Source organism: Corapipo altera, unplaced genomic scaffold (genome assembly GCF_003945725.1).
Source record: "Corapipo altera isolate COAL_440 unplaced genomic scaffold, ASM394572v1 65, whole genome shotgun sequence".
In the NCBI taxonomy this organism is placed as follows: Eukaryota; Metazoa; Chordata; class Aves; order Passeriformes; family Pipridae; genus Corapipo; species Corapipo altera.
The window spans coordinates 9,135,405-9,152,765 of NW_020884891.1; the positions used below are offsets into that span (position 1 = coordinate 9,135,405).

At 38.1% G+C, this 17,361-nt stretch overlaps 1 protein-coding gene across 2 annotated transcripts in view; it reads right to left on the reverse strand.

Annotated features, from left to right (window-relative positions):
• TENM1 (teneurin transmembrane protein 1) overlaps positions 1–17,361 on the reverse strand; it is a 761,525-nt gene that overhangs the window by 112,620 nt on the left and 631,544 nt on the right. For both annotated transcript variants that reach the window (XM_027645293.1, XM_027645294.1), the window contains 5 exons: positions 13,655–13,854; positions 11,994–12,204; positions 8,510–8,611; positions 7,257–7,451; positions 3,783–3,983 (listed from right to left, as the gene is read on the reverse strand). In XM_027645293.1, the coding sequence (XP_027501094.1) occupies positions 3,783–3,983; positions 7,257–7,451; positions 8,510–8,611; positions 11,994–12,204; positions 13,655–13,854 (909 nt within the window). The remainder of the gene's footprint in view (positions 1–3,782; positions 3,984–7,256; positions 7,452–8,509; positions 8,612–11,993; positions 12,205–13,654; positions 13,855–17,361) is intronic.

Here is a 17,361-nt window from a genome sequence, read left to right on the forward strand (position 1 = left end):
CAGAGATGACTGTGGATGTCTGCCTGAGATCAGCTTAGCTTAACCCTAATGGCTCTGCCTCTCTTACTTTTAGGCAAAAGTGGACAGAACTCTCCTCATTCCTTGTACGGTCCAAAGAAGACTGCAGAAAGCAGAACAGATAACTATTCAAGGGACAGTTAGTAAAAAACTTAAAGAAATAAAGTTACTGTAGGAAGAAGATGTATATTTCAACATAGACTACACCACAGATAAGGCAGCAAGCAATGTCTGCCTAGGCCATTGCAACTGGAATTATAACAGCGATATCCCAGGTGCACCACTTGAAAGCTACTAGAATAACTCCATGTTGCTTGCATAAAAATTTCTGACATTAGTATAATTTTGAAGCAGCAAAAGCCAAAGCTTGTTTTTGACCTTCAGCATTCAAGCCAGTTGGAAAATTGGCAAAACAGGCTAATCCATCTCTGTCATGGTAAATACATGTCAGTCTATAATCACATAGAACAATTAAAACACTTTGATCTTGTCCATACAACAAACCAAATTTTAGGTACTGACAGAAGGTGCTTTTTTAATTTCTTCTCCTGATGTCACATATGGCTGTAGAAAAGACACCCATCAATGTTGTTTTGATTGGTGTAGCTAAAAATCTGCCAATATTTTCCGAGTGAAATTCAGTTGATGTTGCCTAAAGAAGGCAGAAGAATCAGAAGCATATTGTCTGTATGTTTGAACGTTAGCTGAGAGGAAGAGCCTTTACAAAGAGGTGCATAAGCAGCAAGGCAAAGCCTGAATGAAAACCATGTCATCTCTGGGAGAGGTAAATTGAAATCTGAGCTAACAAAAGAAAATGACTTTTCATGGAAGTTCAATATTGTAGGGTAGAAAGAGGCCAAATATGTCTGAAACAGATATCCAGCTAAGGATATTGAAAGGATGGATCTTAACAGAGCTGAATAAAAAGCCATCATAAGTTGTGCCCTACAAGTAGTGCAGGATTAGCATTACTAAGTATCTGAATGACTTTCAAGCCATATTGAGCTGCTTTTATTGAGAACCAATTCAAACACTTCAATGAAAACATATCCTAACAGCTGCTTTGGAGTTCTGCAAGAGGATTTTCTGGCCCTCAAGGGATGGCAACTGGCCAGCAGGGACTCTGGATTTAGAAGGAGTATCCTGAAGTGGTGCACTGAAATTAGGTTTTGGCAGTCCACAGGTCAGAGCAGAGATGGGGTGGACATTTGAAAGGAGAACAGATAATTTGACAGTCTTCTACCTCACAGAAACACAACTACAAGACTTTGCACCTATTCAAACTGGGAGCGGAAGGCGCACTTTTTAGCAGAGAGGGTCAGGCATAATTGAAACAATTTACTTAGGACATGGTAGACTATCCTTCATTTTTGGTCTTTGTGTGAACCTTGAATTTGAAAACACTGAACAGAAACTATGAGTATCAAACAAAAACTGAAGGATGAATTCTTTTTTTTATAATGTTCTACAGAAAATCGAACAGCATGAACAACATGGTCTTTTCAAGCCTCAAAAATCCATTAATGATTCCAGAGCTCAGGTTGGAGCTCCAAATATTGGCAATACTTCAGCATATGCATGGGTCACACAGTGACCCTTCATCTCTCTTCCTCCATATCCACTCTGATTTTTATCTTTCTTCAGTCTTCCACTTGTGAAATGGAAGTTTGTATTGTCTGAAGAGATAGGGATGGGCAGGTAGGGGAAGGTATCACAGAGATAGCTCATCCCTTTTCAGGTGGGTCTCACTGGATCTGGAATACTATATTCAAAAACATTCTGCAACCTTTGTTATTTCCCCCTTTTAAAGTATGCCAAGATACATTCATTTCTATTTACAAAAAACACAGAACTTAAACTAATGTATCCTTTATTTTGAAAGTACATGGAATTTCCTGGGGAACACAGAAAGCCTCAGGACAAGAGTTTGTGTTCTTCAAGGTGATACAGAAAGGCAAATTTTCCCAGCACTGACAATGATGTGGTACAGAGATGGCAGGAAAGTGCAAGGGTTTGAGGCAGGCTGAGAGACTGCTCGTCTATCAGCTGCAAGCTTTCCTTTTTTGATTCCAGATGAGCAGTCTGTGGTTTACCCTTTCCATCCTCTTCATTGTACAGAACCTCATGACTTTTTCCATTCACATATGACAGCTTGTTTATTCTGACCTTGTTACTCCTTTTATGTTTTCTTACTTACTTATTTGATGTTTTCCTTCCTCACTAAAATCAAGCTTTATTTTCAAGATGCACAGCAATCACTGATCCTAGGAAGAACATCTCAAGCACAAATGAACATCTATATTTCAGTCTAACACTCAATGTATTGCCAAGACCATCCTAATTCTAGTCTAACACCTATGAAGAAATATATATTTGAAAGGAGAAGTCAGAAGTATCTGGCTATAAAGAGATGACTGCTGGTGGTTGTAAAGCCATCCTTTGATAACTCAGAAGACAGTAGGGATGAAAAGAGCTATTTTCCCTACTAGTTGATGGAGGTAAGGAAAAAAGTTGCTTTCTAAAAAATGACCAAAAGAGCTTTGGAGGTTATTTATTAGTTTTTTTGTCCCTTACTTAATATCTAATTGCCCCATGCAGCTGACACAGCAAACCTTTCCAAGATTAACATTGCTTTTTGAGCTACAACAATATAGTATTGGAACAGAATTAGTCTGCATATTTTGTGAGCAAAAAATTAGTACATAGCTAACACCTTTCCTAATTATTTGCTACATTAATGGAAGTACTAATATACTAACTTTCATGGAATATTTTTAACTGTAATAAAATACAGGATCAAAATGAAAGCAACTGGTCTTTTCCTGAAAGCCAATAAAAATTCAATCCTTATCAAAGCAGGTGCCATATCCGACAGTGTCAGACTAAAATTACATGCATTAATTTTGGAGTGTAGAATGAATGCAGGGTCTTTGTAACAAACACTGTGAATTATTAGCACGTCAATATCTTGTTGCTTAAAAATTCATCATGTAGGGGGACATTTTGTAAGTCCCTACTTAAAGATCATAACCATACACTTTAAAAGATCTGAGCGGAAATTTATACTGTTCCAAGTGCTCTTTTGAATGATGATTTCTAAGAAAAATTGGTGACTTGGACCACTGGTTGTATTCCACTGCATTCAGCAAATCTGTCACTTGCATCTATTCTGTACTGGGATGTGCTACTTATCATCTGAGATTTTGGCTTTGTGAGCTCTAAGGGGAAAAAAATAGTAGTATGTACATTGGTAATGACATGCTCCATTACAGAGTAAAATGTGCAGAGTGCATTCATTTCAAGAAAACAAAATGTAAATGTACAAAGCACACAGGAAATCTACTTAAACTCTTAATCAAGTTTAGTGGGAATCAAACCTTGATGGTCCTCTAAGAAAGAAGAGAATTTTTATCCCAGCATGAGAGAACGGATGGTCACTTTTGTTTAAAGATTTTTTTTACAGAGCTTTCTTACTCATCAGCCATTGCATCTAGAATTTTTTTTTATATACTCCCAATCTCTCTCAGAATTGGGGATTCCCTGATTGCATGAGTCTGATCAGTGCTCAACAACTCAGGTGAGAGTCATGCTTGGCTGTAGTGTGTGCCAGGAGGCACTTGCACTCTTATTGGACTACTATTCTTGCTGTCACACCATCAGGCACACAACATTCTTGTCACAGGGAAAATGCATTTCTTATCCTTGGCAACCAAAAGCCAGCAGAAAGCACAGGCAATATTGATATAGCAAAGTCTCCAGCATACCTGTAGAGCAGTCTGACCCTGTCCACTGTGGCTCACAGCTGCAGATTCCTGCATCCAGGAGGAAAGTCCCGTGTCCTGAGCACTGCTCCTGGCACACGGGAAGCGAAGTTTCACAGTTCACACCACCCCAGCCTGTGGAGCAGTGACATTCCCCTTGGACACACACACCATGGCCAGAGCACATTGGATCCAAGCAGTCCTCTGGAAAGCAGGGAATATACAACTTAGAGCATAAAACTTGCAACTTCACACTGATTTACTAGTGAAATACACTAGTAAACATTGGGGATTCAGAGCAATTTGGTAATTTTTGTGCAACCTAACTGAAACTATGTTAACAAATATAGTCTGTGTTAACATCTGCAAAAGTGTAAGCCAAAAACAAGGAAAAAAGCAAGCATGGAGACAGTTAGAGGCCATATGAATCTGCTTGTCATGGATATTGTCTTATTTTTAAAACACAGAGTCCCAGGACAGGTCTACTGGTCTAAGTCTGTGAAGTTTGTGCTTTGGCAGTGGGGTTGGGAAAGAGCTGGAGCAATTAATAACTACTTCTATAATCGTGCTTTGTATTTCTAGTTGGGTATTTGTGCTCTGTGTTTTATTTACATCTGGGAAAAGAAAGATTTATTCTTTCATATTCCTGTGGAAAGCTATCTCTACAGCCGAAAATTTGCTACAAAAAAACGGTCATCCATTAACCTCGAGTAGTGAATTTCTGACTCTATGCTGCAAAACAAAAAAACTCATACACTCATAAAAAGTATGTGCTGGGCAATTGCAGGTAATGAACAGCTTCATAAAAGTCATAACGTACTGATGAACAATTTGCAAACAAAGAGCTAAATTTGTTCTCAATTTGGATTAAACTATTCCTAGTGAAAAATTCAGGAGCTCTGTAGAAGAATTTAAATCGGCTGGTTAGTCCTGTAAGAGCAGCATATTCTTTCACAAAGCCCCAGCACTGTTTTAACAAGACAGGTTTTAAGCAGGAAGCAGCCTGCCTTCTCTGGAGGCTGCAGGAAGGCTGCAGAGCTGAACAGGATCTGTGGGGTCTGAGCATGGGAAACAATTAGCCAGCAGCCCATCCATGTTAGATCAGGCTTCAGACTGGCACTGTGAAAGTTCTGCTATGTATTTTTCAAGTATCAGCACAAGTACTGTTTTAATAATTAAATTGTAAACTAAACAAACAGTACTCTGTGCTATGGGAATGAAGAGACGCCCTCTGCTTCAGGAAGGGAAGGCTAAATACTTCAGACACAGAGATTAATGGCCTCCACTTTATAGGACCTTTTGACCTAAAAATAAAGAAGTAATGCTTTTTCTTTTGAACTGCTACACCACCAATTCGAGATCTAATTTCAGGATTTATTTTTTTATCTTTTTCAGCCTTCCAGGCTTGTGCATAGCACCATGTAATTCTGAAAGAGGGGAATCAGTGTTTCTGGACAATGCACATCTTGCTAAGCATAGGACAAAAATACACGACAATTTTCTCTCATCCTGAGACAGCTCTTTATTTTGCTGATATTTTAAAATTAATTGAGGGACTCCATTTTAGGAAAGATAATCTGACAGGACAAATTCAAAGGACTCCCACAGCAATGAATATATGTAGCTACTGGTGCTCCTTGGACAGTACATCTGTTACTATGTCCGCTATGTTAACAGTGCTAGAAGACTAAACTCATATTTACATACAATAATATAATCGCAATTAATTTGTGGCAGAATTATCTCACTACTGCACAAATTATGTTGTACAATACCAACTGAACAGTCATGTCAAGCACACAACGATACAATAAAAACCCACCATACTCGGCTTACACAGGTTTGTTTCACCCACCATATTTCTACATAATTTCACCTTTTTTTTTTAATTTAAACAAGTTGTTTACTATAAAAATCCAGTGTTTTCACACTCTTGGTTTCAATAGCTGTCTGAGTACACTTACATCAATTTTTTTCCCTAACCATTTTGCAGTGTCATATTATGGCAAGAAACAAAGCAACTAAAACCAGCAGTCAGCCTCTCACCAGCTACAGGTTTGTCAGCAGCATGGCCTCAGTGAGGAAATCTGTGTATTACCTGCTTTTCCCCATTTGGGTTTTCTACTAACAACTGACTATGTCAGATGTGTTCTCTTGATTGTCCCTTTAAAAACCATTCCAGGTATGTCAGATCCATCCTGGACATTTTTCTGACTAGAGAATTCAAGCCACATAAAAAGCCTCCTCTGTGTGCTACTCAAAAGAATTACCGAAAATCTATATAGCAGGAAGCACAAAGTATACTGTCACTAGCTTCAGGCTAAGGGGACTAGTGAAAAATCATCAAATCAGGGCAAGCACGAGGAAGAGTTCTGCTTTCCAAGGCTGTGCACAGGGGAATAAAGTCAAAGCTGATGAGCTATCTCAGACATGCTAAGAGGGAAACAACAACTGCTTCTGTCTATACATGAGGGCAGAGACACATCAGAACCAAAACCAGTAAAAATACAGTTACTTGTTCTCATAATTTCCCACTTTTTATTAGCCAAGCCTTAAAGGATGCCAGTTTAGTACCCTGAACACAGGTTCCCAATAAAAATGACATATGACAACAGAATTACACAATATGCTCTAGTAAACTGAGCCTGTTTGTTGCACTTTTGGCTTTATATAGTCAGAAAAATCTAAGATGTGGCAGAATGAAGAAAGGGAAAAGCTGATTACGATCATCTGATTGCTCTAGAGAACAACCACATCATACTTTGTTTAAAAGATCTTCTGACTGCCTTACCCTGAGTTTTTAGCCCAGTAAAAAAAGCCTGGGCAGGCTCTCTGATGGTGTGTGCTAAGGGACCGTGGTTACAGGCAGCAAGGAGGGCTGGGGACACCAGCCACCCTTCCTCAAAATAGTATCTAGAGCCTGACAGAAGAAAAGAGAAGATAAAAAAATTAAGATGGTCTCACAACTTTCACAGAAAAAAAAGAAATCCTTGCTTCCTGGGATGTTTTCCAGGAAACATTCAGAGGATTGAGAATACACTGCTGGCAAAAACTTCCACCCAGTTCTGGTCTTGCTACTGAGCTTCAACGGAGGGGGAGTACACAAATCACCCGAGAACTACAGTCCCCTTGGACCAAAAGAGAAACTGAGTATTTCAGAGAATTGCCCATGCTACAAATATTAGATGGTCTTATTAGACAGTGATAAATAATTTTATCCTTTTGAATAAAAATGTGATCAGCCCACTGACTGTTACCGAGACCTGAATTCCTTTACCTTCCAAAATGTTCTATTTTAACATTACTTTCTATGAGGCAGTAAAGGAAAGGTAGTTTTGAGCAAAACAGTCAGTACTGCTTCACAGAAAGCAGTACTCACATACTCACATATGTGAGATTTTAATTACCTTGAAACAGGAGTGGAGATTAAAGACAAAAATCAACCCCCCTAGCTACAGAGAAGGAAACTTCACCAACCTTGCTCACAAATCTCTCCTTTGTATCCAGGGACACAGATGCAGACACCCATGATACAAGTACCATGGCCAAAGCAGGTTGGATCAATACACTGCTCTTCTGGAACATCACACTCCGGTCCTTTCCAACCATTTCGACACACACAGTGACCTTTCTCATATTCTCCATTTCCACTGCACAGCACTGGACAGGAATCTGAAGAAGGCAGATTGACCTTTTTAATGTATTTACATACTTACTTAGATTAACATTTATTGCATTTATTGTTCTGTAAAATTGCTTTTCCACTCCAGCTCCTCGATCCTCCATTTGGTTCAAGGGTTGTAACAGACTGAAATCTTTGAACTAGGTAGTGCAGCAGTAATACAATGTCCTCATCTCCTCAGTCTGTCTCACTTGTATACCTTAATTTTGACCTGAAATGGGATATCTTAGAAGATAAAAATAATTCTCTCCCCTTGATTTGCCTCTGCAGAAAACTTGCAGTGATGCCTGCTTATGATTTTCAGAAAGTTTAATATTTCTTTCCTGTGTACTGAAGGATGATCCTGCCCTTTTTCCATCTAAGACTTGATGTTACTGAGGTTTTAGCCATTACTAATCTGTATGTAAACCAGCAATGTGGAATCTTAGTTTTACAATCCAGTATCTATTTCTGAGCCAATTGAGGTCTTAAAAAAAAAAAAATAAAGTCAACCCTACATTTGAGGAGACATTGGAAAAACATGAGAACTTCTGGACATCATATGCAGCAGATGATGGATAATACCGACAGAAATATCTGAAAAAGAAATAAGGTCACTTAACATGTTTTTTGCCTTAATGCTGGAAAACTGTCTGTAAGCTGCTTTAGGTTTCTTATCTACACCCTATTCAAGTTAAGACCACAGAAGCATTTGATTTACTTATGTTTTCTCCAGAGTGAAACTGTTTGTCACTTTTAAATAACAGAAAACATTATGCAAAGCTAACACACTTAATAAAAAGCGTATTTTACAATTATGGAGAGGATGCAAAGAGGGATGGAGGAACTTATTAACTCTGAAAGTCAGGGAGGGAGAAGTGGTTGATGCATGTTAACTCAAGTACAGCATCAAGAAACTTTCCACATGTGTGCTTATACTGTATCTGCCATCTGGCTGGAAAAAGGAATTTAATCTCCTTTAATCACTTTGAATCTTTGCAAGCCCAGCAGTCACACACCATAATCATGATCCCTGTCATGCACTGTGGGTCAGTTAATATGAGATTACCTTTTGCACAATCAGGACCAAGGAATCCCGGGAAACAGTGGCAGTGCCCTGAGATACATTCTCCGTTCCCATTACAATTAGTAGAGCAGTCATCCAGGATTTCTGTTTATTCAGAAAATTGTGCACAAAGAGAAACAGAAATTGGTTGAATTTGAAATGAATGGCATCTTCACCTCACTCTGCAGGACACATCTCAACATACAAATAGGTGCAGAAGCAGTAAAAAGCCCATTTTCATTCATAGGGAGCATAAAACAAAATTCCTGTTCAAGCAGCTTACAAGTATTTATTAGATTTTGTCCTGACAGCTTTGAGATAACAGGTGCATCATTTATATTACACCAAAAAGCTTTTAAAGTAAGTGTTCATGTAAAATTTACCACCATTAAAAGCACTGCAGGATCCTGAGTATTTGCTGAAAAATGTCCACCTTAAACACTTTTTTTTATTGCTGAAGTAATTTGTTTGAAACCTGTTTACAGAGTAAATTGCCTTCTATGGTGTTCATTTGAACCATGTGAATTGAATCCCTTGGAGAAGGGCAGGATTTCCACTTCTATACAATCAGATAAACAAAAAAATAGTCTTGTGTACGGTGATGAAATTCAATGCAATAAAGGACTAAGAACTAGATTTGAAGGAAAACCCACCTTCAGTTCTGATCTTAAACTTGCCTACATTTTATCACACAGCGTTGGATAGTAAGCCACTTAACCTCACACATCTGAGGACAGGCTAATCCATCTGTACGTGGATTAGCAGGTTTTAATTTACACCTGTATTTCCTACAGGAAAGCAGTAGATTCACTGATTTATACAGGGTTAGAATAAAGAATATGAAGTAAATTCAAGCTAAGATGACCCTGCATGGAGCAGGTCACTGTCAGGTCAGCTCTAGGACTGAGGGGCTCTGCAGCCCACGCAGGTGCTGTGCAGGATGGGAGGGGAGGGGACCTGTGACTGTAAAATGCACTAACAGATGTGGGAGGTACCTCTGACTATAGGAAGATGGGAGACAGGACTCCTTTGTCACAAAATAACAACTATTGAGGAAAAAGAAGAAAACCTAGATCATTTTTAAGAGTATCTGTCCATAGCAAGTGATTTGGGAGGACAAGCTCTCTCAAGAAAGAGTATATCATTGGAATATTTAATTTGCTATGCTTTTAAACTCAAACATTGTCAAATGATGCATTATAAGCACATCCTACAACTAATAAACATAAATGAAATAACTGTATTTTGATCTTATTTATGGGCACTTGGACAGATAAGGATTGGTTCCTCTTGAAAATGCCTACTGTTATTTGCCTACTGTTATTTGGGCTATGGTTTATATTAAAGAAGAGATACTTGATATGTATCTATTCATCAGATACCCCATAACCTGGACACAGATATCTGTTTCAAAGTCAAAAAACCAGCTCATTTTTAGAGGTAATTTTTTTCACAGGTATGCTGCTTGTTATTAATTTTTCATACTGCTGTTCATTATCAACTCTTCTCTTGCTCTGTGTGTGCTCTTGCCTGCCTTCTCAGTTTTCCGGAATCACATGGTAAATGATCCCTACATTGACCTGAAATAAAGAATTAATGGTTTGAGAAGTTACTTCCCCTCAGTGCAATGTCCAGTTTGGGCTGACCTTTATTTAGCTAACAAAACTTGAGGCATGCTACATTTTGTATGCAAATCACCCTCCTCAAGGGAAAGTCTGATCCGAGCTTTAGCTAAAGTGTCAGCAAAATCAATTTTGTACATAACTAACACTGAGCATCTTGAAATACTACCTAGCAGACGCTGATGAGGAGGGCATGACTGGTTCACAGTAGCACACAGCAGAGATGCATCCAAGCTCTTGCTCTAGTCTGAGTGCTTCTGGTCCTGGCTGATTCCTTTGTCAGCAGAGACGTCAAATATGACACCAGCCCAGTCAGAAGTAAGGGCAAGAAGTATGCTCAAGGATTTTTATTTTTGTTTTTGGAAATCCCCAGAGAGACAGCCAGGAACCGTTTTGCAAAGAAACCCAGGAGAAGTAGATACCCAGGTTATGAAAACAAAATAGCTAGCACTGTTTTCTAATGCATCTGCAATAGATTCTTGCTGCAGCATGAACAGTCTTTTTCCCAAAAACATCTTCTTGCAGCCATTTTGAAGATGAAATATAAGGATTCCTGCCTGCACTGTGTCTAACATGCTTTCCTCTTTAACACATGGTTTGTTCTGCCTATTGGCCACATAAGGGGATGGACAACTTCCTTTTTACCAACTACAGCAAGAACTAAACTGCAGCGATTAATTTCATCTTTTTTTTTTTTTTTTTGAGAGCTTATGCTACTAAATGAAACCCCCCTGTATAAACACTGCTATCTTACAGCAGAAATAAACAAGGGGGCAGGAATTTGGATTACGATCTGGGCTGGAGTTTGGCCAGGTTTTATAATCTTTGTACAGAATCTGCAACCATGCTTCACAAAGCACTTAAATATTATTTTCTCATATGGTATTGAATAACGGCATATTTTCTTGCTTGCAAAAGATTCACTTTCCTGAACAGAGCAGATATGGACTTTTAGACCAAAACCAGCCATTAAAACTCCATCTCAATTTCTAATTTTCTTTTTCTAGAAGTCCTTCAGAATCCTGTTATTTGAATCATACTGTCCTGCTCTGCAAGGTGTTCACCACAAAGTAAAAATAGTATCCATTTTTTCTGAAGAGCAGATGGCATGTCCATTACTAGTAAAGACATCTTGCTAAACATATGGTAGAACAGGTTAACTAAAGGGTATAGTGGTTAAAGTCTTGCAGCAAACTGAGACTGTCATAAATACAACACTTTACCTAAATTTAAATTTTGAAAAAGCTCTACGTGTGAGGACTGCTCACTCACCAACCTCTGCAAACACTTTTCCACCTATATGTGTTAAAAAGGCAGTAGGAATCTGATATGCAATCAGGACACTGCCTCCTGTATTTGCCCTCTGTGTTCCAAACAAAATGGTGCGTTTGAATAACTGGATAAAACAACACAACCAAACCACAACCAAAATCCACAAAAGCCACCTTTTAGATTTTCTAACTTCTAACTGACTCATATACTGGAAATAAAAACTTAAAGCCTGGATAATTTTTGTAGAATTTATGGTTCCCATGTAAGTAGAGAGGGTAGATATAATCTCTTTTATTTTGAACAAGATAATACCAGAAGTTACTCAAGCATTTAAGCTATCACATAAAAATCTTAGCACAGAAAAACTTCACACTTAATTAATTTGATAACATCCATCTTTAATATACAAATGTTGCTATTTGTTTAATATTGGCTTAAACATGAAGTTGTTCCACTGAGGTGAATTAAACTAAGCTGAAATAAAACATGTTTAAGACAATACTTAAAAGAAGTTGGAACTAAGGTCAATAATTTTCAAATGCATCTTTCCAATGTAATAATCAGAATAACAATTTGACTGTAATTGTTCTTACCAATTGCTGTAGTTAGTACAAACACTTGCTCCACTTTCTTTCCATCATTGTAGAAGGCCATATGCCAAGCTCCTTGATCCATATACTCGATGAAACCTGTCTCTTGCAGTGAAGTTAAGATCAGGTTCCTGGGAGCTTGCTGAGGCTCCTCTGAGTTTTTTGGATCCTGTTTAATTAACTGTTTTCCATCCATCAGTTTTACAAAATCAAACTGAAATAATAATGAGCAAAAATTAACCAGCTAGCAAATATTCATGAATCTACTCTGCATGTCTCCTTCAAACAGGAATAAACAGTTGAAATCTTATGAGGAATTGCCTAAGTATTCACCAATGTGGACAGCAGTTGCATAACCCAGTCTGTTCAGCTTCAGGTTACACATAAAAAGCACTATGGTAGGTCAGAAATTTGGCATTAAAACTTGCTTTTTGCTGTGGCAGGGTAAATTCAGACTTGTTGCACCAAATACAGCAGATTTACTCCAAAAATTACATCTCTTTAATGGGAATAATTCCAAAATTCCCAAGCTGTAGTTCCCACGTTATGCAGCTATTCATCTCAAATGCCAAGAACAGATTAAAGAACCTATTGTTCTATATCAGATTTTTAAATCTTTGCCCTTACTATCGATATCATATATCAAAACCTAAATATACTTTTTATTTATATTTAATGTTATTAATACAAATAAGTATATATTTTTACATGGAAGTTCTTAATACCTAACTGGCTTAACGCTGACAACTTTAAGACCTGTTAACCTCAAAGCATCAGAGATGTAAACCTTTGTATGAATCCCTGTTCAAGAAAAGTTTATATTTCTCTAGGGTTTTTAAGCATTCTGATTTTCAGTAAAGTTCAATGTCAGATCAGCTGAGGATCCAGCTCCAATTAAAGTCAATGACTACTAAAAGTGCTTATTTCTAATACCAAAACTCTAGTAAATAATTTCTGAGGTCAGAGTAGATGATCTCCAGAGGACCCTTACATTTTCCGTTATTCCATGTATACTTATCACACTTTATGGAGTGTGATCCTGTTATAAAGAAAGATGAAAAATCTATTACCTATAGAAATGACAGCTTCATATGCCAAATACAGTAAGTCTATAAAAAAAAAGTTGCATGTGACCAGCAATATTGCATAAGTAATATTTATTTATTTTAATATTACCTAGGTTTTCTCCTGCAAAATCCCCAGGAGTAAGCACTCAAAAAACCCCATCATCATCTTAGAAACCAGAAAGAGCTTTTTTTTTTTGCTATTAACTCTTTATACTGACTATGCAATCTGTTTGTTTTAATGGAGTCAGAAAAAGATTAAAGTATTTTCAGGTGATCTGGCACTTCATCCCACTGCCCTTGCACAGAAGATGCTAAAGCTCTGCAGCAGGACGGTGTGTACCTGTCCAGCCTCCCAGACAGTCACATCCCTGTGGTCACAGCTGCTGACCTGTCTGGTAGGACACTGTTCCTTCCCCTGAGAGGGGATGGTTTGAGCACAGAGCTAGAGCTCAGCAAAAGAAAGGGATTACCAGACTGCTTTTTGTGGCTACAGCCAGTCTATTCCTCCTTCCCTGCTTTGAAAATGTATTGTGAGCATTCACATCCGCTGCTGCTTGAAAATGTAAGCATGATAGAAGCAGGATTATTTCAAATTACCTGCGTATGAGTAGGTGGGATGTTTCTTCTGCCGTAAATTCCCAGCAGAGAATCCTTCGCCAGCGAGATGTTAAATTTCAGGTACACTGGGTGATGTATAGTAATTTGGAAGCGCCAGAATAAACCAGGGGGGATGGTCTGCATAACTTGTGCTCCAATCTCTACTTCTCCTGTGTCTATGGCCCGGCCCTTCTGAAACACTGATTTTCCAGAAACAAACAAAAGAGTCGGTTGTGTATTCATGGAGATAACAGGTCACAAGGTATAAATGTGCCTTAGATATATAATGGAATATAACAAAACCAATTTCTAAACAGAGGGCATTTTGCTGGAATAACTGCGTTTTTTACTGAACATGTTGGAAAACACAAATAAACCTGCATGCAGTGTTTCCAACAACAAGAGGTGTCATGGGGCATTTTTGCCCTAGAAATCTTGGAACACTGAACTGAATATGAAAAGGTGGAACTCCTGCTGCATAAACCATGGTCTTTACCTATCAGCTATAGAAACAAAACACATTCAACTGTGAACACACAGAGGGAAGGCAGTGGGACATTCCTCCTCTGACACCTATTTCAGACTGCTGTTGAAGGGGCACTGCATAAGCTACACAAATGGACCCCAGTGAGGACAGAAAATCCATCAAACCCAGTAGTTCAGAGCCTGTGTGCAAAGCCTAGATTTCTATTAATCACCATGCCTAATGGTTTTATTATGGTAGCGATAATCTAGTCCTGGAGAAATAAAGAACATCTGTTCTGGCTTGGTCTTTCTGCATGAAAACGCAATAGGGGCACGAGGACAGGGACAGGCACTCTGAAGAGAAAACTGGCATAATTTCATAATGCTGAACAATAAATTTGCAGACATCTACAATATGTAACTTCACACACGGGTATGAGAGAGCTGAAATAGAAAGGGAAATGGAATGCATAAAGAAGACTTTGCCAAACTAAATTGGAGCTGGCTTGCTTTGCTGGCTTATATCACCAACTTTGTGTTTTTTAATGCCTGTCTGTGATCAGCATCGTGACATGCTGCAAATCACAGACCCAATCCTGCTAACATTTGAGCTAATTCCATTGAAAGGTTTGTAAAACTCTGACATTTCCATCCTTTCTCTCAACTAGAATAAAAGCAGGATTGTATGTGCCATCGGAGGATGAGTCAAAAGAAGACTGAATTCAGCAGCCATACCCATTTGTGTTTCATTTCATTCCAGTATCATGGTGAAAAATACTGAGGAGCAAAGTGACTGGACTCTCAGCTTTTACAATAATGCATATAAATTTCTAATCCAACATAATGTACGTGAAACTTTATAAATCGGCACTGGAAATGAAAACAGCAGCAGCAAAGCCAGGGCCAGCTTTTCCTGAACATGTTAATAACAAAGACCCTCAGTGGGATCTTACAGAGGCTTTAACTAGCGTAGGAAGTACTTAGCATTCTTAATGAATAGAGATTTAATTTACAAGGCAGGAGCAATTCCCAGGGTACTGGATCTTTCAGCTTTATGGCTGCTTTGTGTCACCAAACCTACAGCAAGAAGCAGGAGCTACCTTTTAACACCTCATCACGTAAAAGCATCTATTTTTAGTGTACAGAACTTGTAATCTAATACTGTGAAAATACACCCCTTAGTTTGTGAGTTAAAATATTTCCAAATTGCTGCTTTAACAATGTCCAAGGTGAGACTACTCCCCAGTCTGCTTAATGGAAAAAATCTTGAATGTTGAGGTTTGAAAAGAGAATTAAACTTTCTACGTTAGACAGTCAAAGTGGATCCCTTCCCACTCCAACTCATAAAAGATCCTACTAGGCTTGTGTAAATTTACAAACCTTTTCCTGTATTTCCAGTACTCCAGAGATATTAAATCTTAATGATTCTTTGCAAGCAATTACCTGGGGTTAAGTAAAACACTACGGAACTTTTTGGAGTTATTGACATATGGTAATTAATGTGAAACAATTACAAGATGGTAGAGCTAAGTAAAAAGTCAAGGATACAGTATCATTTTTGAAGTTAATGGCATTACTGGTTGGTGTTCAAGGTCTGTAAAATACAGTAACTGCTTCTTATTTTGTTCAAGGGAAAAGGTCTGGTTTTTTGTTGAAAATAAGAAGCAATACATCTTTAGCCTGGGTGAATTTTCACTAACTGATGTTATCAAATTATGCTGAATATCATGTTACTGTTTCTAGGCTCAAAACAACACATCAGAGTTTTTCACATTTGGCTGAAAATACCTTTGCTTTAGAAACAATTTTATCTAAACTTTAAAAAAACCAGATGCACTTATATGTCAACTTATCACGTGGAAAAGAAGTGCATGCTGCTGTTGATAATGCTAACAGGAAAACCTATATACTATCTACCACTAACTGATAGGATGCAGTTGAAGTATCTCTACCCTTCAAATGTTAATTTTTCAGACAACTACACGGCATAGAAAGGCCACTGTAGAAGCCATGCCTGAAGTGTATGTTTTCATATTCACTGAGCCACTGTGCCTTCTTTACAGAAAAAGAATTTAGCTCTGTTTCTGTGCCTAGTTGAATTAAGTAGGTATTTGGCTGGACAAAAAAGGCATCTGAAGATACACTCTTCACAGACTATCCTCATGTACTTTCTTGCTCTTTCTTGAAAAAGTCAAAAATAAGCTTTTAAAATTACAGTGCTGCAATACAATTCTGCTCTTGTTCTAAAAACATTTTTCTTATGACAAAGTATCATTTAATTATCTATATTCAATTCCTTGTACAGCTCCCAGTATTGCCAACTGGTATTAATTCTTCTCTATTCTTTCTAAGTACACTTTCCTTGGAAGTCTAAAACAGAAGATAGACTTCTATTGGCTTCAAGAAAAAAACTCCAAACAGCGTGGTGCCAATTACCTTCACAAGAACATACCCGTATGCTGATTATTACTGATCCTGAAACAATCAATCTCCTTGTACTCCCCTGGTAAATACCAGCATCAATAGAATGTCTGACTTTTTAATCACATTACTACATATTAAAATGTTAACTCATAGCCGTGGGTCAGTGTGTTATAAAGTGACTTCTTGAAGAAATCTGACTTGCTGGTTTGTAAACCTGATTTTCATTAAAAGATTAGTTAAAATATATGCTTTCAAAGTCTGGAAAAGCCTTCTGTGCTGCTGCATTGTGTTGGGAAAATGGGAGACCGCAGTATCTGACAGCAGTTATTTATCCCTGTGGAATCACATCAGAGGCTTTAAGTTTACAGGCAAAGCATCAACTTTTGGTGGTATTCTGCTGTAGGGAAAGTAGTTGCCTGTTTCCAAAAGCTGCCTTTCACCACATCCACAGGGAAAATTTTTTATGAGGACTGGGAATAAAATTAATGTTATATATTAAAAGTGACAGAAAGAAATAAAATGAGCAACAATTAGCCAGAGACAGACTATACACGTACTAATTCCACACGATTTTTTCTGTGTTTTTCCCAGTGCATACTTCTTGCTAAAATACACTCTGGATTCCATGTTACCCACAAAAGGTGAAAGAGGACAACAGTTTAGCTATATTGATCACTGACCTGAAACTGCTGGATAAGCCCTCAATGAAATGGCTCTGCTATCACAGACCTCTGCTCTTCAGCATTGTGGGGGAGTTGTGTAGCTACACTAGACATTGGGATTCCCTGGGGCAAGGCAGGTGGTTTGGGTTTTTACCT